Source organism: Mustelus asterias, chromosome 29 (assembly GCF_964213995.1).
Source record: "Mustelus asterias chromosome 29, sMusAst1.hap1.1, whole genome shotgun sequence".
NCBI classification, from domain to species: Eukaryota; Metazoa; Chordata; class Chondrichthyes; order Carcharhiniformes; family Triakidae; genus Mustelus; species Mustelus asterias.
In genome coordinates this window covers 8167754-8191167 of record NC_135829.1, presented here as the reverse complement: position 1 = coordinate 8191167, position 23414 = coordinate 8167754, and the positions used below count along the sequence as shown (strand labels likewise).

Sequence of the window (23414 nt, the reverse complement as noted above, 5' to 3'; positions counted from 1 at the left end):
ATTATTATAATGACAAGCTATTTAAGCATAGATCTCCACGTCTTTAGTGCAGCCTCAGTTTAGTGGAGGGATACACAAAAGGATGTCTAAAGTTCATTTATTTGTCACAAGTAGGCTCACATTAACACTGTAATGAGGTTACTGTGAAAATCCCCTAGTTGCCACTCTCCGGCGCCTGTTCGGGTACACTGAGGGAGAATTCAGCACAGCCAATGCACCCTAACCAGCACGTCTTTCGGAGTGTGGGAGGAAACCGGAGGAAACCCATGCAGACACGGTGGGGGAAAATGTGCAGACTCCGCACTGACAGTGACCCAAGCCGGGAATCGAACCCGGGTTCCTGGCGCTGTGAGGCAGCAGTGCTAACCACTGTGCCACCGTGCCGGATGTTTGGAGTAAAGTAGACTCTAACAAACCCAACTATTAATCCTGAAAGAAAAAATGCTGGAAAATCTCAGCAGGTCTGTAAGGAGAGAAAAGAGCTGACGTTTTGAGTCCAGAAGTCCCTGTGTCCTATTTATCCTGACTATTCGAGGGGCTGGATTTTGATTTGATTTATGATTGTCACGTGTATTGGGGTACAATGAAAAGTATTGTTTCTTGTGCGCTATACAGACAAAGCATACTGTTCATAGAGTACATAGGAGAGAAGGAAAGGAGAGAGTGCAGAATGTAGTGTTACAGTTTATTAGTGTCACGTGTATTGGGATACAGTGAAAAGTATTGTTTCTTGCGCGCTATACAGGCAAAACATACCGTTCATAGAGTACATAGGGGAGAGGAAAGGAGAGGGTGCAGAATATAATGTTCTTGGCTAGGGTATAGAGAAAGATCAACTTAATGTAAGGTGGGTCCATTCAAAAGTCTGAAGGCAGCAGGGATGAAGTTGTTCTTGAGTTGGTTGGTACGTGTCCTCAGACTTTTGTATCTTTTCCTGATGGAAGAAGGTGGAAGAGAGAATGTCCAGGGTGTGTGGGGTCCTTGATTATGCTGGCTGCTTTTCCGAGGCAGCGGTAAGTGTAGACAGAGTCAATGGATGGGAGGCTGGTTTGAGTGATGGACTGGGCTTTGTTCACAACCCTTTGTAGTTTCTTGCGGTTTTGGTCAGAGCAGGAGCCATGCCAAGCTGTGATACATCCGGAAAGGATGTTTTCTATGGAGCATCTGTAAAGGTTGGTGAGAATTATAGTGGACATGCCAAATTTCCTGAGCCTCCTGAGAAAGTAGAGGCATTGGTGGGCTTTCTCATTCGATGGGATGATACAAAATGTGCAGGAAAGTTCATTCTTGATTTCAGCCACCCCTGTTACGGCCGCTGTTGTCCTTTGTCACAAAACTAATATTGTCGTCGATGAGATGGTGAAGAAGAGTTAGATTTTATTGTGATATGAACAAATGACCCACTGTAGGGAGTTTGATACGATGGTCCCTGGTTGTGTATGGGTAGAAATTGAAACTGTACAGTTTATTTATTAGTGCCACAACTAGGCTTGCATTAACACTGTAATGAAGTTACTGTGAAAATACCCCAGTCGCCACACTCCGGCACCTGTTCGGGTACACTGAGGGAGAATTTAGCATGGCCAATGCACCCTAACCAGCGCGTCTTTCGGACTGTGGGGAGGAAACCGGAGCTCCCGGAGTTTGGCTGTAGAGATTCGCATTCTAATCAGCATTCTGTAACTTGATTTTGTGTCTCTGTGCCCTGTTTGAGACCAGATATCCACTCCATCTGACGAAGGAGCAGCGCTCCGAAAGCTAATGGTGTTTGCTACCAAATAAACCTGTTGGACTTTAACCTGGTGTTGTTAAAACTCTTACTGCGTTTACCCCAGTCCAACGCCGGCATCTCGACATATAGGGACACCTACAGCACTGTTCGGGAGGGGGTTCCAGGATTCCCCTAGGCAGGTCACACTTTATGACATGACTTGGATGCTTCACTACCTGGGCATTCAATGGAGTTTCCAGTTGTCTTGTCTGGGGGACAGAGCCTTTGCCTGACTCACACACAGCAGGTTGAGGGAAGGGGTACTCAACACTGAGAGTTTCTGTTTTAGAAAGACAAGGCATGGGTTTTGAGGACCAGCGATTCTTGTTTCATTCATTCATGGGTGCGGGCATCACTGACCAGGCCAGCATTTATTGCCCATTGCTCTTAGAATTATAGAATCTCCACAGTGCAGAAGAAAACCATTCAGCCCATCGAGTCTGCACCAACTCTTACCCAGGCCCTACCCCCATAACCCCATTATTTTTATCCTGCTAATCCCCCTAACTTATACATGGTGCAATTTAGCATGGCCAATCCATCTAACCTGCACATCTTTGGAGTGTGGGAGGAAACCGGAGCACTCGGAGGAGACCCACGCAGACACGAGGAGAGTGTGCAAACTCCACACAGACAGTGACCCGAGGCCGGAATTGAACCCAGGTCTCTGGCATCGTGAGGCAGCAGTGCTAACTGCTGTGCCACCGTGCCGCACCTTGGTGGTGGTGAGCTGCCTTCTTGAAACGCTGCAGTCCCTGGGGTGTAGGTACACCCACAATGCCGTTAGGGAGGGAATTCCAGGATTTTGACCCAGCGACTGTGAAGGAACGGCCGATATATTTCCAAGTCGGGATAGTGTGAGTGGCTCGGAGGGGAACTTGCAGGTGGTGGTGTTCCCATGTATCTGCTGCCCTTGTCCTTCTAGATGGAGGTGGTCATGGGTTTGGAAGGTGCTGTCTAAGCAGCCTTGCCAAGGATCTGGGACAGACGCCTAAAGCTGGAACATGAGGTGATGGGTGGAATTAGGCCCCATGATCTCAAGATAGCCGCCATTAAAGGTGTTGGCCAACACCCGTGAGTTACCATCATTCTCATTATCACAGCTGTTTGGCTTCGCAAGTGTAAGCGTTGAACCAAGGAAACGCACCAATGCTTCTTTGCGCCTCCTTTGCAACATTACATGTGGGAAGGATTGTGTATTGGTATCACAGTCCTGAACTGTAATTTGGATCGAAATATCTCAGCGATATTGTTAAAGGGGATTAAACTGTCACAAAAATGTTCAGAATAGAATCCCTACAGTGCAGCAGGAGGCCATTCAGTCCATCGTGCCCTCACCGACAACAATCTCACCCAGGTCTATCCCCGTTACCCAGCTATTTACCCTGCTAATCCCCCTGACATAAGGGTCAATTTAGCATGGCCAATCCACCTAACCTACACATCTTTGGACACTAAGGGGCAATTTAGCACGGCCAATCCACCTAACCTGCATATCTGTGGGAGGAAACCGGAGCACCCGGAGGAAACCCACGCAGAAACAAAGGGAACATGCAAACTCCCCGCAGACAGTCACCTGGGGCCGGAATCGAACCAGGATCTTTGGCACTACGAGGCAGCAGCGCTTGCCACTGTGCCAACTGACTGTGCCATTGTGCCATGAAGAGTTCCCAATCCTAAATTGACATACCATGAACTCCCCATTACCGGTATTTGCATCCCTCACGCCCCTAGACCGCTCACCTACTCTATCCATTACAAGGGTTTCCCTCTGAAGGTGCTCCCAAAGCGTTGAGAGGCTGGAGAACCCTATCCCCAAGCCATGGTGAACTTGGGAAGATGTAGCAGCCAACACGATGCCAGTAACAGTTACTGAACCTGAGTCACTTATGACTTGAGAAACAGGAATTTCACAAGCTCATGATGAGATTTTAAGTTTGAAGTACTTTAGTTATTCCGAAGCAGTCCTGGGTTACTGGAGTATTACAGCTTACACAGAGAGAGTGAGAGAGTATACACCTAACCTACAGAGAGAGAGAGAAATGGTACACACACTACACAGAGAGAGAGAGAGAGAGACAGACAGAGAGAGAGAGAGAGAGAGTATACACCTACACTAGAGAGAGAGAGAGAAATGGTACACACTACACAGAGAGAGAGAGAGAGAGAGAGTATACACTTAACCTGTAGAGAGAGTGAGAGACAGGCAGAGAGAGTGAGTGTGAGAGACAGACAGAAAGAGAGAGTGAGAGACAGAGAGGGTGGGGATAGACAGGAACATTGCTCTTTTGAATTGAAGTCTGAGCTTCAATCAGAGCCTTTGTCAAAACACATGAGGAAATGCTCAGTGTTGCATCGAGGCTGTTCCAGCCAGTGTACACACGGTTTATTTCCTCATGAGCTGCTCACACTTCCTTTTTTCTCCCACCACAACATGCACACGCACACACACACACTCGCGCGCGCACACAAATATACAGACACGCACACACATTCACGCAGACACGCACACACACAAATATAGACACTCGCGCGTGCGCACACACAAATATACAGACACAGACACTTGCGCACACACAAATACACACACACACTCGCACGCATACACAAATATACACACACACACTTGCACACACACACAAATACACACACACACACGTGCACACACAAATATACAGACACACACAAATACCACACACAAGTGCACACATACATGCACACGCAGACACATACAGACACACATGCACACTTAAGTATGCGCGCTTGTACAGACCCACACGTGTGCACACATATGCACATACTGATATGTATATGCACACAAATATACACACACGTGCACACACAAATGTGCACACACACACACAGACACGTATGCGCGCACACTCACATTTACTCACGCACGATATTGCTTTATAACACTACTGCTTTAACACTCAGCAGTACATTGTATAGTGGGTCATCTTATAACCTGTTGGCAGATTCAATCTTGCTCTGAGGGAGTTTCATAAGCTGTGAAACCAGGTGAGTGACCAGACACACATTATTGAATAATGATCACCTAAAGGGTAGAAGCTGATGATGTGATTTAACATCCCACGCCAAAGCATAAAGGGAGGTACAATTTATACCTCGAGGGTTATATTGATCAGGTCTTCTCTGGCCGTGAGTGTCACCTGCAAGGCCAATATTCATTGTCCTTCCCCGATTTTATTCTTCGGAAGCTAAACTGTTGGCAGTCCATTTGGTGAAGATATTCCTCCCACGAGGTAGAGAATTCCAGGACTTTGACCCAGTGACAAAGAACAAAGGAAAGAACAGCACAGGAACAGGCCCTTCGGCCCTCCAAGCCCGTGCCGATCATGATGCCCTAACTCAACTTAAAAAAACCCTTCTGCCCTTCCTCGGTCCGTATCCCTCAATTCCCTCCCTATTCATGTATCCATCCAGATGCCTCTTAAATGTTGTTAATGTGCCTGCTTCCACCACCTCCTCTGGCAGCGCGTTCCAGGCACCCACCACTCCCTGTGTGAAAAACTTCCCCCGCACATCTCCCGTAAATGTTACCTCTCTCACCTTGAACCTGTGCCCCCTTGTGAATGACACTTCCACGCTGGAAAAAGCCTCTGACTATCCACCCTGTTTATGCCTCTCATAATCAGACGTACCTGATTGTATATCCAGGGCAATATGCTGTGTGACCTGCGGGGGAACTGAAAGTGCTGGTGTTCCCATCCACCTGTTGCCCTTGTCCTTCTAGGTGGTGGAAGCAATAAGCCTGGGAGGGGGTCAAAGAAGAAATGTTGGAGACAATCTGTGTGTGGATCATGTGGGTGATACCCAATGGTGCATCATTGGCTGAAATCGAGGTCAGAGAATATATCAGTGGAATGTATATTTCTACCTGAATATGGGTGGCACAGTGGTTAGCACTGCTGCCTCACAGCGCCAGGGACCCGGGTTCGATTCCTGGCTTGGGTCACTGTCTGTGTGGAGTTTGCACGTTCTCCCCGTGTCTGCGTGGGTTTCCTCCCACAATCCAAAGATGTGCGGGCAAGGCGGATTGGCCAAGCTAAATTGACCCGAGTGTCAGGGGGATTAGCAGGGTAATATGTGGCGTTACGGGAATAGGGCCTGGGTGGGATTGTGGTCGGTGCAGACTCGATGGGCCAAATGGCCTCCTTCAGCACTGTAGGGATTCTATGATTCTATGTATGTTTTGGCCCACAACTGTGTTCCAGTTCCCTAAACTTGTGTCACACAGGACGATTCAGAGAGAAATTTCATCCTGTCAGCATGTGCTTGACTCAAACCAAAAAAGGACAATATCGCACGTTTATTTATTAGTGTCACAAGTAGGCTTGTATTAACACTGCAATGAAGTTGCTGTGAAAATTGCCTAGTTGCCACACTCTGGTGCCTGTTCGGGTACACTGAGGGAGAATTTAGCATGGCCAATGCACCTAACCAGCACGTCTTTCGGACTGTGGGAGGAAACCCACGCAGACACGGGGAGAATGTGCAGACTCTGCCAAGACAGTGGCCCAAAGATGGGAATTGAATTCAGGTCCCTGGCCCTGAGAGGCAGCAGTGCTAACCACTGTGCTACCATTGCCAATGCACCCAACTCGCTCATCTTTGGACTGTGGGAGGAAACAGGGAGCACCCGGAGGAAACCCACCCAGACACGGGGAGAATGTGCATTTAAGTTGGTGTGTGATTATTCATCACCCATGCTATTCATTTCAGTGCCTCATCTCAGGAGAAGTTACCTGCATTTCCATGGTATCGTGCAGATAGTTGTTTGAAACACAGTGAATTACCTCAATATACTCTGACGACTGAGCTATTTTGAGATATTTATATAAGGCTGGTACGCACCTTTGGAGGTATTTTATGATATCGCATTGTTGTGGAGGTCTTTCAATGTGACCATACCCAATCCGAACAACGTTCTATAAATTAATTATTTCATGGGAAATGGGCAAGGGCCCGCATTCATTGCACATCGAGGGAGGTGACGGCCTAGTGGTATTATCGCTAGACTATTAACCCAGAAACTCCGCTCATGTTCTGGGGACCCGGGTTCGAATCCCGCCACGGCAGATGGTGGAATTTGAATTCAATAAAAAATATCTGGAATTAAAAGAATCTACTGATGACCATGAAACCATTGTCGATTGTCGGAAAAAACCCATCTGGTTCACTAATGTCCTTTAGGGAAGGAAATCTGCCATCCTTACCCGGTCTGGCCTACATGTGACTCCAGAGCCACAGCAATGTGGTTGACCTTGAACTGTCCTTGGGCAACTAGGGATGGGTAATAAATGCTGGCCAGCCAGCGACGCCCATGTCCCATGAGTGAAAACAAATCCTGAACTGCCCATGAACTGTCTGGCTTGCTGGGCCATTTCAGAGGGCAATTAAGAACCAAAAACATTACTGTGGGCCTGGAGTCACATGTAGGCCAGACTGGGTAATGATGGCAGATTTCCTTCTCTACAGGGGAACGAGATGGTTTTTACAGCAATTGATGACAGTTGCCATTACAGAAACTAACTTTACATTCCACGTTGATATAATTGAATTTAAATGTCATCAGCTCTCTGGTGAGACTAGAATCTGTTTTCCCAGAGCATTACCTGGATCTCTGGATTATTATTGACCTTCACTATCTTATGTGTTGCCTTCCAAACCCATGACCACTTCCATCTAGTAGGACAAGGGCAGCAGATACATGGGGAACACCATCACCTGCAAGTTCCCCTCCAATCTATCACACCATCCTGACTTGGAAATATGTCGCGGTTCCTTCACTGTCACTGGATCAGAATCCTGGAACTCCCTCCCTAACTGAGGGTGTACCTACAGCAAACAGACTGCAGCAGCTGAATAAGGCAGCTCACCACCACCTTCTCAAGGGCAATAAACACAGTGGCCACAAGAGCAGGTCAGAGGCTAGGTTAACTGCGGTGAGTGACTCACCTCCTGACTCCTCAAAGCCTATCCACCATCTACAAGGCACAAATCAGGAGTGTGATGGAATACTCCCCACTTGCCTAGATGGGTGCAGCTCCAACAACACTCAAGAAGCTTGACACCATCCAGGACAAAGCATCACACTTGATTGGCACCACATCTACAAACATTCAATCCCTCCACCACCAACGCTCAGTAGCAGCAGTGTGTACTATCTACAACATGCACTGCAGCAATTCACCAAAGATCCTTAGACAGCACCTTCCAAACCCACGACCACTTTCATCTAGAAGGACAAGGGCAGCAGATAAATGGGAACACCACCACCTGCAAGTTCCCCTCCAAGCCACTCACCATCCTGACTTGGAAATATATCACCGTTCCTTCACAGTCGCTGGGTCACAATCCTGGAATTCCCTCCCTAACGGCATTGTGGGACAACCCACAGCACATGGACTGCAGTGATTCAAGGCGGCAGCTCAACACCACCTTCTCAAGGACAACTAGGGATGGGCAATAAATGCTGGCATAGCCAGCGACGCCCACATTCTGTGAATGAACTAAGAAAAAGAACCGTGAACTCAGCTGCCATGGAGGACCCGCTTGCTTACTGACCAAAGCCACAACTTGCAGGCCTTGCCCAATGGGTTGCCAGATGGGAATGTACAGTGTGTGGACAATGTCTCATAAAAGAATGAAGACCCAGGTTATTTCTCCTTTTGCCTGTAACCTTTTCCCCCATTCCACACTGACAACAGAAGTATTGTAAATGCTGAAGAGAAGTGGGGGAGATCCGCAAGCCGCCAAACATGAAAACAATCAGGCAGAGGGAAATAGCAAAAGGAAATAAACTACAAAGGGTCGGGAACGTAGCCCAATCCATCACACAAACCAACCTCTTCCATCCATTGACTCTGTCTACACTTCCCGCTGTGTTAGAAAAGCAGCCAGCATAATCAAGGACCCCACGCACCCAGACTGGACAGCTTTCCTTCCCTAAAGGACATTAGTAAACCAGATGGGTTTTTCCGACAATGGTTTCATGGTCATCAGTAGATTCTTAATTCCAGATTTTAAAAATTGAATTCAAATTCCACCATCTGCAGTGACGGGATTCGAACCCGGGTCTCTTCCACCTTCTTCCTGGGGAAAAGGATACAAAAGTCTGAGGTCACGTACCAACCGACTCAAGAACAGCTTCTTCCCTGCGGCCATCAGACTTTTGAATGGACCTACCTCGCGCTACGTTGATCTTTCTCTGCACCCTAGCTATGACTGTAACACTACGTTCTGCACCCTCTCCTTTCCTTCTCTACGAACGGTATGCTTTGTCTGTATAGCGCGCAAGAAACAATACTTTTCACTGTATACTAATACATGCGACAATAATAAATCAAATCAAATCAAAATCAACTGCCTTCTTTTGAAGACTATGGGTCAATGACTTGTCATTGCTTATTTCCATTGTACAGACCTGCCAATCTGGCGGCTAAGGCCAAGCTTAATGAAGGTGTGGGGATTACTCTGAATAACTGCTCTCTGTGCATTCTCACTGTCCACCAGCACCTGGACTGATTACAAGAGAGGGGGGTTTGATTAAACTTTCACTGGAATAGTAATATTGAGAGCATTTAGGAGATCTAGGGATACAGGTTCATAGCTCCTTGAAAGTGGAGTCACAGGTGGACAGAGTGGTGAAGAAGGCATTCGGCATGCTTGGTTTCATCGGTCAGAACAGTGAATACAGGAGTTGTGACGTCTTGTTGAAGTTGTACAAGACATTGGTAACGCCACACTTGGAATACTGTGTGCAATTCTGGTCACCCTATTATAGAAAGGATATTATTAAACTAGAAAGAGTGCAGAAAAGATTTACTAGGATGCTACCAGGACTTGATGGATTGAGTTATAAGGAGAGGCTGAATAGACTGGGACTTTTCTCTCTGGAGCGCAGGAGGCTGAGGGGTGACCTTATAGAGGTCTATAAAATAATGAGGGGCATAGACAAGGTAGATAGTCAATATCTTTTCCCAAAGGGAGGGGAGTCTAAAACTAGAGGGCATTGGTTTAAGGTGAGAGGGGAGAGATACAGAAGTGTCCAGAGGGGCAATTTTTTCACACACAGGATGATGAGTGTCTGGAACAAGTTGCCAGAGGTAGTAGTAGAGGCGGGTACAATTTTGTCTTTTGAAAAGCATTTAGACAGTTACATGGGTACAATGGGTATAGAGGGATATGGGCCAAATGCGGGCAATTGGGATTAGGGGTTTTAAAAAAAAAGGGCGGCATGGACAAGTTGGGCCGAAGGGCCTGTTTCCATGCTGTAAACTTCTATTTCTACAAGCAAGTTATTGATAAGAGTCAGGATTACTAAGTAGCTGACATCCAGAATGATGTGGAGATGCCGGCGTTGGACTGGGATGGGCACAGCAAGAAGTCTCCCAACACCAGGTTAAAGTCCGACAGGTTTATTTGGAATCACGAACCTGTTGGACTTTAACCTGGTGTTGTGAGACTTCTTACAACATCCCGAATATAATTGATGGAGTTACTTGGTTTATGGGTTGATAACGGTGTGTGATTAGCAGCTATCGCAGTGGAAACACTCCGATTGCAAGTCATGTTGTGATGGGGAGACGGTTGTGGAGGAGCTTTTCCTGATTTTCTGCTCTTCCATGACAAGTGTTCAACATCCTGGGTATTAATCCTTTTGAAGGCCAAACTGAGATCCCAATTTAGACAAATTTAGTCCATAAACTTCAGAGAAACAGAGGATGGACTCTTAACAAAAATAAGTGAAATAGGCTAAAATGCTCATGGGATAGTTGGATTGAATACAGAAATTTAGGGCGGAACGGTGGCACAGTGATTAGCACTGCTGCCTCACAGTGCCTGGGACCTGGGTTCGATTCCCGGCTTGGGTCACTGTCTGTGCGGAGTCTGCACATTCTCCCCCGTGTCTGCGTGGGTTTCCTCCAGGTGTCCTGGTTTTCTCCCACACTCCAACGATGTGCGGGTTAGATGCATTGGCACGATGGCACAGTGGTTAGCACTGCTGCCTCACAGCTCCAGGGTCCTGGGTTCGATTCCCGGCTTGGGTCACTGTCTGTGCGGAGTTTGCACATTCTCCCAGTGTCTGCGTGGGTTTCCTGCGGGTGCTCTGGTTCCCTCCCACAGTCCAAAGATGTAATGTGGGTTAGGTGCATTGGCCATAATAAATTGCCCCTTAGTGTCCTGGGATGCGTAGGTTAGAGGGATTAGTGGGGTACATATGTGGGGTTACCGGGATAGGGCCTGAGTGGGATTGTTATTGGTGTAGACTCGGTGGGCTGAATGGCCTCCCTCTGCACTGTAGGGATTCTGTGATTCAAGATTACAGCGTTAAGTTAGGCCAATGCTCCTGGAGGATTGCGATTGCACAACGCTTTTCTATTTTGGGCCATACACCCAATTGTTTTGACTTTCTTTGATCAGAGCTAGTGCGGAGCTGTTAGGGATAGTGTTACACCTTGAATTATATATGCCCCAATCAGATCCCCCCTCCATTTGTCCGAAGGACTTTTCTACACACCCCCCACCATCATCCTGTAAGTGGACCCAGACTCGGAGCACACGTCGCCAAGCATTGGTTGAGATTGGGCTGGAAGCAATGCCCAGCATTTTGCTCCCTAGGTGAGGTTCAGGGGTGGGACTGGCCTATTTCTGTTGGCTGCACTGAGGAAAAGCTGTAGCGAAGCCAGTCATGGAGCAATCCAGTTCCGAACGGATTCAATTACTAATTTTGGACAAATTGCCAACCGCACCTCAGTCCCTTATCAGGCTGTCCTGTTGGTGAGTGGTTCCCCCACTGGTGCGCCATGAAGACTCAGCAAGTGTGCCGCCAAGCAAGGTTCCAAAATGATTCAAAATGCGTGTAATTAAATTCAAATTCAAATTAATCCTTGTCTTCAGCTTTGTTTTAAAGTTTACTTATTTGCGGCACGGTGGCGCAGTGGTTAGTCCTGCTGCCTCACAGCCCCAGGGGCTCGGGTTCAATACCAGCCTCAGGTCACTGTCTGCGTGGAGTTTGCACGTTCTCCCCGTGTCTGTGTGGGTTTCCTCCGGGAGCTCCGGTTTCCTCCCACAGTCCGAAAGACGTGCTGGTTAGGGTGCATTGGTCGTGCTAAATTCTCCCTCAGTGTACCCGAACAGGCACCAGAGTGTGGCGACTAGGGGATTTTCACAGTAACTTCATTGCAGTGTTAATGTAAGCCTATTTATAAAAATAAATAAACTTTAAACTAGTGTCACAAGTAGGCTAACGTTAACACTGTGACAGTAGTTTAAAGTTTATTTATTATTGTCACAAGTAGGCTTACATTAACACTGCAATGAAGCTACTGTGAAAATCCCCTAGTCGCCACATTCTGGCACACTGAGGGAGAATTTAGCACGGCCAATGCACCTAACCAGCACGTCTTTCGGACTGTGGGAGGAAACCGGAGCACCCGGAGGAAACCCACGCAGACATGGGGAGAATGTGCAGACTCTACGCAGACAGTGACTCAAGTCGAGAATCGAACCCGGGTCCCTGGCGCTGTGAGGCAGCAGTGCTAACCACTGTGCCACCGTGCTCCCCATGGTCGACATCTCCAACACCCGATGAATCTCGGGCCTCCCGCGTGTGCGCCGTCTGGGAGAGAGCCACATGTGCACGGTTTAGATTTTTTACATTGATCAGGCCCACGCAGACACGGGGAGAATGTGCAAACTCCACACAGACAGTGACCCGAGGCTGGAATCGAACCCGGGTCCCTGGCGCTGTGAGGCAGCAGTGCTAACCACTGTGCCACTCGGAGTCATAAGTAGGCTTACATTAACACTGCAATGAAGTTACTGTGAATGAAAACATCTCACCATCTACCCTGTTAAGGAAGGATCTTGTATGTTTGAATAAGGTCACCCCTCACTCTTCTAAACTCCAAGGAATACAGACCCAGGCTATTTAGTCTCTCTTGATAAGATCACCCTCTCATCCCAGGAATATTAGCCTGGCGAATCTCCTTTGGACTGCCTCCAATGTGACTATATCCTTTTTTAGGTAAGGGAATCAAAACTGATCCTTCTTTACTCTGAAAGTCTCCACGTGCGACGTGTCCGTGGCGATTGTGTTAATACCTGTCAGCGTATTGCTGTGGTTAATGGTTGCCACTGTCTCCCTTCCAGGCTTCCTGAATGTGTGTGCTTAGAAGAAGGTGCTTTGGTTGAGCCTCTCTGTGTGGCGCTCCATGCATGTCAAAGGGGACGAGTGAAAGTGGGTCAGAAGGTTTTCATCTGTGGAGCCGGTAAGCTTGCCTTTCTGTCTAACGTATTGCACCGTCTGCAGCTCCTACCTACACCCGAAAAAGACCCCCATATCCCGCACATGTTTCTATCTTCCATAAACAGCAGAGATACCAGGCTCTTGAGGTAAAATTACATTCTTTCAAACCCGTTCGTGGAATCCCTACAGTGCTGAAGGAGGCCATTCGGCCTATTGAGTCTGCACCGACTCTCTGATAGACCATCACAGGCCCCACCCCCCACTCCCCGACACATTTGCCCTGCCAATCCACCCAACCTACACATCTCTGGACACTAAGGGGCAATTTAGCATGGCCAATCCACCTAACCTGCACATCTTTGAACACTAAGGGGCAATTTAGCATGGCCAATCCACCTAACCTACACATCTTTGGACAGTAAGGGGTAATTTAGCATGGCCAATCCACCTAACCTACACATCTTTGGACACTAAGGGGCAATTTAGCATGGCTAATCCTCCTAATTTACACAACTTTGGACACTAAGGAACAATTTAGCATGGCCAATCCACCTAATTTGCACATCTTGCGACACTAAGGGGCAATTTAGCATGGCCAATCCACCTGACCTTTACATCTTTGGACACTAAGGAACAATTTAGCATGGCCAATCCTCCTAATTTACACATCTTTGGACACTAAGGGGCAATTTAGCATGGCCAATCCACCTGACCTTTACATCTTTGGACACTAAGGAACAATTTAGCATGGCCAATCCTCCTAATTTACACATCTTTGGACACTAAGGGGCAATTTAGCATGGCCAATCCACCTAACCTACACATCTTTGGACACTAAGGGGCAATTTAGCATGGCCAATCCTCCTAATTTACACATCTTTGGACACTCAGGGGCAATTTAGCATGGCTAATCCTCCTAATTTGCACAACTTTGGACACTAAGGACAATTTAGCATGGCCAATCCACCTAACCTACACATATTTGGACTGTGGGAGGAAACCGGAGGTAACGTATGTGCAGACATGGGGAGAACATGCAAAGAGTCACACAGACAGTGACCCGAGACCAGAATTGACCCCGGCTCCCTGGCGCTGTGAGGCAGCAGAGCTAACCACTATACCACCGTGCTGCCCTCCCCTCACAACGTTTATGGCAAGCTTTGCTCACATTCTTTATCATTCCTTATTTACTAAGCGACGGAACTTGTTCTCCCCCAGAGCTTTGGGATGGGCTATTGCAGTCTCCACTCCTCCCCCTCGGGTCAGCTGTTCCCAATAATTTGAGGGACTGGGGTCTCCAGATGTAAAACCAGCCTGGGCTGGAAGAATTTGACATGGCGTGTACCCCCCACTGAGCCCTGCCCCCAACCTGGTATGGGCTGTGCAGCCACACTTTGTGAGCTGGTTTGACTTCTGTCCAATCTGGATTGCATTTCAGCCAACAACTCACTCCAATTGGGCTCCAGCCGTGGAAACTTTTACATAGAACCAAAGAAGGAGACCATTCGGCCCACAGCAAAAGAGCTAGCCAATACGTCCCACTTTCCTACTCTCATAATCATGGAGTCATAGACATCTACAGCACAGAAAAGGCCCTTTGGCCCATCACATCAGTGCCAGTCAAATACAAACTACCAAACTCTCGTCCCACTTTCTTGTACAAATGTGAAATGTGGGCAGGTAATGAGGAAGAGGAGAAAGGGTACTTGGAGGATGATTATCACACTGATCCTTTCCAGAAGGGTGTGTTTGTTACAGGACTGATCTCTGATTTAATCTGAGTTATCAAAAAATCCACCGAAGAAATATTACAAAATAGCGAACAAACCCAGTTTGAACAATTCCTTGCATTTAGCAATTAGCATCCCGGACAGTAGAAAAGTAACATTTCACCTCATCCCAATCATATATTTACCGCAAATGTGTGAGTGAGTGAGTGAGTGTGTGTGTGAGTGTGTGAGTGTGTGAGTGTGTGAGTGTGTGTGAGTGTGTGAGTGTGTGAGTGTGTGAGTGTGTGAGTGTGTGAGTGTGTGAGTGTGTGAGTGTGTGAGTGTGTGAGTGTGTGAGTGTGTGAGTGTGTGAGTGTGTGAGTGTGTGAGTGTGTGAGTGAGTGAGTGAGTGTGTGTGTGTAATTCTATATATATATTATTTTGACTTTTAAGTGGTGTCTTGACAAAGACATGAACAGGATGGGAATGGAGGGATTTGGTCCCCGGAAGGGTAGGGGGCTTTGGTTCAGTTGGGCAGCATGGTCGGTGCAGGCTTGGAGGGCCGAAGGGCCTGTTCCTGTGCTGTAATTTTCTTTGTTCTTCTATGTATATATATATATATATAAAAAATATACACACACACATCTCATGACTAATATGCAACCAATCTGATATAAAGTTCATTTATTAGTGTCACAAGTAGGCTTACACTTGTCGCCACACTCTGGCGCCTGTTCGGGTACACTGAGGGAGAATTTAGCACGGCCAATGCACCCTAACCAGCACGTCTTTCAGACTGTGGGAGGAAACCGGAGCACCCGGAGGAAACCCACGCAGCCACGGGGAGAACATGCAGAATCCGCACAGACAGTGACCCAAGCCGGGAATCGAACCCGGGTCCTAGGCGCTGTGAGGCAGCAGTGCTAACCCACTGTACCGCGTGCCGCCCCCGGAGATGGGGTTTGTTCATCAAAGGCAAGCAACATCATTGGATACTTTAAAGCAACAGAGGCTGGGGTTCTCTAGCCGCTCTGTGGTGGGACCTGCCACGGGGCCGTTGACCCTGGGTGGGACTGGACAATCACGTTGGTGGGCATGGCCAGAAAATCCTACCCCAGTAGCCTGGGTTTTGCTGTCACCAGCAGGCGAATAGCATTGTCCATTGCATTCACACGTGACCCGCAGAGTTTCATGTGGTTCCTTGAGACCAGTATCCATGATGTGGAGATGCTGGCGTCGGACTGGGGTGGGCACAGTTAGAGGTCTCACAACACCAGGTTAAAGTCCAACAGAGACCCACCTGATGAAGGGGCAGCGCTCCAAAAGCTCGTGCTACCAAATAAACCTGTTGGACTTTAACCTGGTGCTGTGGGACTTGTTACTCAAGACCAAAGACTGCACAGCACTATCTACAGGAGACCAGGAAACTCCGTGAACAGGGCAAGCAACTACATGTCTCTTGAAATCACCAGATTGAGGAATCCTTACTGAGGCATACAGTGACTAAACCAGGAAGTGTCCACTGGAACATTAATCAGATCATGCACAGAACGCAAAATAAAAAAAGGTTCCCCCGTGTCTGCATGAGTTTCCCCCGGGTGCTCCGGTTTCCTCCCACAAGACATGTTGGTTAGTTGCATTAGCAATGCTAAATTCTTCCTCAGCGTGCCTGAACAGGCGCTGGAGTGTGGCGACCAGGGGATTTTCACAGTAACGTCATTAGGGCGGCACGGTGGCACAGCGATTAGCACTGCTGCCTCAGCGCTAATTTAGGAACAAGGAGTGTTGGTAAAGAATTCCTGATTCAGCTGGGAGTTCCAGAATTGTTTCGATTGCATCTTCTAAGGTGTGCAATCTCTGACTCACTGCGAGTCCAAAGATGTGCGGGTTCGGTGGATTGGCCATGCTAAATTGGGAGGTGGCTCGATGGGTGGAGAACTGGCTTGGTCACAGAAGACAGAGGGTGATAGTGGAAGGGTCTTTTTCCAGCTGGATGTCTGTGACTAGTGGTGTTCTGCAGGGCTCTGTATTGGGACCTCTACTGTTTGTGATTTATATAAACGATCTGGAAGAAGGTGTAACTGGGGTGATCAGTAAGTTTGCGGACGACACGAAATTGGCAGGACTTGCAGATAGTGAGGAGCATTGTCAGAAGCTACAGAAGGATATAGACAGGCTGGAAATTTGGGCAAAGAAATGGCAGATGGAGTTCAATCCAGATGAATGCGAAGTGATGCATTTTGGTAGAAATAATGTAGGGAGGAGCTATACGATAAATGGCAGAACCATAAAGGGTGTAGATACGCAGAGGGACCTGGGTGTGCAAGTCCACAGATCTTTGAAGGTGACGGCACAGGTGGAGAAGGTGGTGAAGAAGGCATATGGCATGCTTGCCTTTATAGGACGGGGCATAGAGTATAAAAGTTGGGGTCTGATGTTGCAGATGCATTTGGAATACTGCGCCCAGTTCTGGTCGCCGCACTACCAGAAGGACGTGGAGGCTTTGGAGAGGGTACAAAGGAGGTTTACCAGGATGTTGTCTGGTATGGAGGGGCTTAGTTATGAGGAGTGATTGGGTAAACTGGGGTTGTTCTCCTTGGAAAGACGGAGGATGAGGGGAGACTTAATAGAGGTGTATAAAATTATGAAAGGCACAGATAGGGTGAACGGTGGGAAGCTTTTCCCCAGGTCGATGGTGACGTTCACGAGGGGTCATAGAAGGGGGGGAGGTTTAACACCGATATCAGAAGGACGTATTTTACACAGAGGGTGGTGGGGGCCTGGAATGCGCTGCCAGGCAAGGTGGTGGAGGCGGACACACTGGGAAGGTTTAAGACTTATCTAGATAGCCATATGAACGGAGTGGGAATGGAGGGATACAAAAGAATGGTCTAGTTTGGACCAGGGAGCGGCACGGGCTTGGAGGGCCGAAGGGCCTGTTCCTGTGCTGTATTGTTCTATGTTCTTTGTGCTCTCAGCGACGGTAACAGGGGAGAGAAAATTTAAATAAATTCTAATTTTGGAACAAGGAGTGTTGGCAAAGAATTCCTGACTCAGCTGGGAGTTCTGGAATTGTTTCGACTGCATCTTCTAAGATGTGCAATCTCTGACTCACTGTGAGCAATCCCATGGGAGATGCAGTTTGGCAGTTCTTAGTACAAGAATTAGAGTGTGTGTTGCACTGACACAGGCTTGCTGTGGACTTTGGCACTGGAACATCTGCTTCTTAGGAAGCCGAGAGATTGCAGTGACCTCACAGGGGCTGGGGACCTATAAAAACAGGGCAAGCAAACAATGTCCCTCCTTAATGAATCAGGTTGAAGAATTCTGACTGATACACACAGTGTCTAAACCAGCCCCTGGGACTAGCTTTGCTCAGTAAGAGTTTTAACAACACCAGGTTAAAGTCCAACAGGTTTATTTGGTAGCAAATACCATTAGCTTTCGGAGCGCTACTCCTTCGTCAGATGGAGTGGAAATGTGCTCTCAAACAGGGCACAGAGACACAAAATCAAGTTACAGAATACTGATTGGAATGCGAATCCCTACAGCCAGCCAGATCTTAAAGATACAGACAATGTGGGTGGAGGGAGCATTAAGCACAGGTTAAAGAGATGTGTATTGTCTCCAGACAGGACAGCCTGCAAGTCCAGGAGGCAAGCTGTGGGGGTTACTGATAATGTGACATAAATCCAACATCCCGGTTTAGGCCGTCCTCATGTGTGCGGAACTTGGCTATCAGTTTCTGCTCAGCGACTCTGCGCTGTCGTGTGTCGTGAAGGCCGCCTTGGAGAATGCTTACCTGAAGATCTAGAGGCTGAATGCCCGTGACTGCTGAAGTGCTCCCCCACAGGAAGAGACCAGTCTTGCCTGGTGATTGTCGAGCGGTGTTCATTCATCCGTTGTCGTAGCGTCTGCATGGTTTCCCCAATGCAGCATGCCTCGGGACATCCTTTCCTGCAGCGTATCAGGTAGACAACGTTGGCCGAGTTGCAAGAGTAGGTACCGTGTACCTGGTAGATGGTGTTCTCACGTGAGATGATGGCATCCGTGTCGATGATCCGGCACGTCTTGCAGAGGTTGCTGTGGCAGGGTTGTGTGGTGTCGTGGTCACTGTTCCCCTGAAGGCTGGGTAGTTTGCTGCGGACAATGGTCTGTTTGAGGTTGTGCGGTTGTTTGAAGGCAAGAAGTGGGGGTGTGGGGATGGTCTTGGCGAGATGTTCGTCTTCATCAATGACATGTTGAAGGCTCCGGAGGAGATGCCGTAGCTTCTCCGCTCCGGGGAAGTACTGGACGACGAAGGGTACTCTGTCCCCATGTCCCGTGTTTGTCTTCTGAGGAGGTCGGTGCGGTTTTTCGCTGTGGTGCGTCGGAACTGTTGATCGATGAGTCGAGCGCCATATCCTGTTCTTATAAGGGCATCTTTCAGCGTCTGGAGGTGTCTGTTGCGATGTTGGATTTATGTCACATTATCAGTAACCCCCACAGCTTGCCTCCTGGACTTGCAGGCTTGTCCTGTCTGGAGACAATACACATCTCTTAAACCTGTGCTTAATGCTCCCTCCACCCACATTGTCTGTATCTTTAAGATCTGGTTGGCTGTCGGGATTCGCATTCTAATCAGTATTCTGTAACTTGATTTTGTGTCTCTGTGCACTGTTTGAGAGCACATTTCCACTCAATCTGATGAAGTAGCAGCGCTCCGAAAGCTAATGGTATTTGCTACCAAATAAACCTGTTGGACTTTAACCTGGTGTTGTTAAAACTCTTACTGTGTTCACCCCAGTCCAACGCCGGCATCTCCACATCATGACTAGCTTTGCTGACAGGTTTATATCTGAAAATTACCTAGCTAGCCATTGGACCACATTTAGGGGCAACGCAGTGGCACAGTGGTTAGCACTGCTGCCTCACAGCTCCAGGGACCCGGGTTCGATTCCCGGCTTGGGTCACTATCTGTGTGGAGTCTGCACATTCTCCCCATGTCTGTGTGAGTTTCCTCCGGCTGCTCCGGTTTCCTCCCACAGTCCAAACGACGTGCTGGCTAGGGTGCATTGGCCATGCTAATTTCTCCCTCAGTGTACCTGAACAGGCACCGGAGTGCGGCAACTAGGGGGTTTTCACAGTAACTTCATTGCAGTGTTAACGTAAGCCTACTTGAGACACTAATAAAAATAAACTTTATATATAACAAGATTCCTACTCTGAACTGCTAAGTGGCTTTAAAATTATGGTCCCTTCATCTACTCGCAGAGATATACAGTACGAAAACAAACAGGCCCCTCAGCCCAACACATAAGCATCAAACCCTGGCCTTTGCCCGGTCTTTGAAACTGATTCTTTAGCCGCAATTCTTCCGAATTATCCGGAGTGAGCTCGGGATGCCACGTGTCCAAGCGCTAACTCGGGAATCTGATTTTGTGATGGAGTTTTTAAATGGCCATTTCCCACTATTGGGCTATTTGAAGCTTTCTCGGGCCTCGCTGTATCCCGGAACTTCAAAGTTTTAGCTCACCCCTGCTGACTCTACACTCATTGAAGCTGGACTTCCAAAGGGCCCCATGGAGACTTTGGCTGAAGTGAGGAGTTTTAAATTTCTGCCTTAAGCTTCCAAGCCTTTCTTTGGAGCTTTTCCCTGGCAGTGTTGCACTCTGCGTCTGCTTCCCACGCTTTTCTAGGTCAGAACGCTTCTTCATATTTCTGCTTAGGATTTTAGTTTCTCTTTGTATTTTTTGCAAGGTTCTGCATTTATCCATCCCCTGCCACCATGTTGTAGGGTGTTGGATGCTTTGGAGTCTTTGTAGTTTTAACTAGGTTATTCTTTAGGTATTTATTAACTACCAGAACTATGTAAATTTATTGAGTAAAAGGTTCAAGCTAAGAGCTCTCTCCGTTCTTGCTTGTACGCACAGCTCTGTCCAACACTAGACTGTGACCCTGAGATGTGGGTCATGCGTTCTTCTACATTACTGTGTGACTGGTATTGTACTCAGCCCCACGTTAACCTTTTATGTGCCAGACCCTTTTACTATCGCATGCACACTGCAGTGTTCCTGGATTTCTCAAGGTTGGAGTGTCCCAACATCAGTAGATGTTGTATGCTGGGGTGTAACTGTTATTTAGCTGTGGATTAATATTAATCTGTGAGCATTGAGGCTCCCAGCTTGAAGTTGTGAGACACAGGATCTATACTCCCTCTGCTGCCAACACTGATCGCAGGCCAGCGACTCAGAGTGGGAACCCTCATTGCAGATGCTTTTGTTACGCCTCATGATGCCTGTCTGCCCCTTTGCCACTGCAGTGCAAACACTATAGAATAAAGCAGAAAATGGCAAATCGATTTGTTAAAGCTATTTGAAAAGAAGTAACAATGGGGATAATTATTTGCCCTTGTGTGGTGTCAGGAAATGTTCACCATTACAATATCCGCAGGATTTATCAGCAATGTTGCTTTGTATGTATATTATGTATGTGTAGTGTGTATGTCTATTATGTGCGCTTATTGTGTATCTCTACTGTGTATGTTTATTGTGTACCTGTGTGTGTACCTGTGTGTGTACCTGTGTGTGTACCTGTGTGTGTACCTGTGTGTGTACCTGTGTGTGTACCTGTGTGTGTACCTGTGTGTGTACCCTGTGTGTGTACCCTGTGTGTGTACCTGTGTGTGTACCCTGTGTGTGTACCCTGTGTGTGTACCCTGTGTGTGTACCCTGTGTATAAATACTAAGTATGCATACTGTGTACGTATAATGTGTACGTATACTATGTATGTCACTGTGTGTGTATCCTGTGTGTGTATCCTGTGTGTGTATCCTGTGTGTGTATCCTGTGTGTGTATCCTGTGTGTGTATCCTGTGTGTGTATCCTGTGTGTGTATCCTGTGTGTGTATCCTGTGTGTGTATCCTGTGTGTGTATCCTGTGTGTGTATCCTGTGTGTGTATCCTGTGTGTGTATCCTGTGTGTGTATCCTGTGTGTGTATCCTGTGTGTGTATCCTGTGTGTGTATCCTGTGTGTGTATCCTGTGTGTGTATCCTGTGTGTGTATCTGTGTGTGTATCTGCGTGTGTATCTGCGTGTGTATCTGCGTGTGTATCTGCGTGTGTATCTGCGTGTGTATCTGCGTGTGTATCTGCGTGTGTATCTGCGTGTGTATCTGCGTGTGTATCTGCGTGTGTATCTGCGTGTGTATCTGCGTGTGTATCTGCGTGTGTATCTGCGTGTGTATCTGCGTGTGTACCCTGTGTGTGTACCCTGTGTGTGTACCCTGTGTGTGTACCCTGTGTGTGTACCCTGTGTATAAATACTAAGTATGCATACTGTGTATGTGCTGGGTATACTGGGTATGTATACTGTGTCTGTATACTGGGTATTTCTATTGTGTATGTATACTGTGTATGTATACTGGCTATTAAGTATATATACTGGCTAGATATGTCTATTATATACTGGCTATTTCGATTGTACATGTATACTGGGTATCTCTATTGTGCACGTATAATGTGTATGTATACAGTGTATGTATATTAAGTAAGTATACTGTGTATGTATGCTGTGTATTTGTATTGTGTATGTACATTGAGTAGCTTTGGCAAGTGTTTCCAGTAGATATCACTGCAAGATTTAATAACCTGTTGCATTTCCATTCATTAAGGACCAATCGGACTATTGTGTCTACTTGTTTGCAAGGCCATTGGAGTGACTATGATTGTGGTTTGCGGTAAGTCTTCACCCGTATCTTTCTAAACTATCCCGAGCCCAGGTGTCAGCCATTTCTTTGGTTACTTTGTGCAGCTTAAAGGTGTTCTCTTCCACTGGACCTCACAGGGGGCCAACTGGTCGTTAAGGTGTTTAGTGACACTGTCCACTTATGACCTTTCGCACTCTTGTGCAGTATAAATGATCGTGACCCCGTCTTGAAGCAATGATTTATTTTACCCACCCCAGGCAGATCCTGAAAAATAGCCAGGATGGGTCTTTAGGATCTCTGCCCAACACTCAAGGGGGGAAAGTGAAAGAAAAATATGTGTAGGAGACCCTACAGGTAGGGAACCATTTTTCTCCAGAGGGCATTCTGTCAACACCACTCTCCCCCTCGGAAGTCTCAGTGGGAGTGGGAGGGATCAAGTCTCGATTGATTCTCACTCTAATCCAGGAGTCACCAGCAATTGGCACATGTACATTTGAGCTGCATTGGAACTAAAAGTGCACAAAGCAACCTTAATGTCCATTCACCTCCTCAGCATACGCTCCTTCTCTTCACTTTGGTTAGAACTCTATGAACAGCCTTCTCCCAGAATTTTGATTTTTGATTTGATTTATTATTTTGATTTGATTTATTATTGTCACATGTATTAACATACAGTGAAAAGTATTGTTTCCTGTGCGCTATACAGACAAAACATACCGTTCATAGAGAAGGAAAGGAGAGAGTGCAGAATGTAGTGTTACAGTCATAGCTAGGGTGTAGAGAAAGATCAACTTAATGCGAGGTAGGTCCATTCAAAAGTCTGATGGCAGCAGGGAAGAAGCTGTTCTTGAGTTGGTTGGTACATGCTCTCAAACCTTTGTACCTTTTTCCCGACAGAAGAAGGTGGAAGAGAGTATATCCCAGGGTGCGTGGGGTCCTTGATTATGCTGGCTGCTTTTCCGAGGCAG

General features: G+C 47.4%; 1 protein-coding gene across 1 annotated transcript in view; it reads left to right on the top strand.

Annotated features, from left to right (window-relative positions):
• The window catches only part of LOC144480530 (sorbitol dehydrogenase-like), a 56745-nt gene that overhangs the window by 3742 nt on the left and 29589 nt on the right, over positions 1–23414 (top strand). Inside the window, exons 3-4 of the mRNA XM_078200094.1 lie at positions 12953–13071; positions 22411–22476. Coding sequence (XP_078056220.1) covers positions 12953–13071; positions 22411–22476 — 185 coding nt within the window. The remainder of the gene's footprint in view (positions 1–12952; positions 13072–22410; positions 22477–23414) is intronic.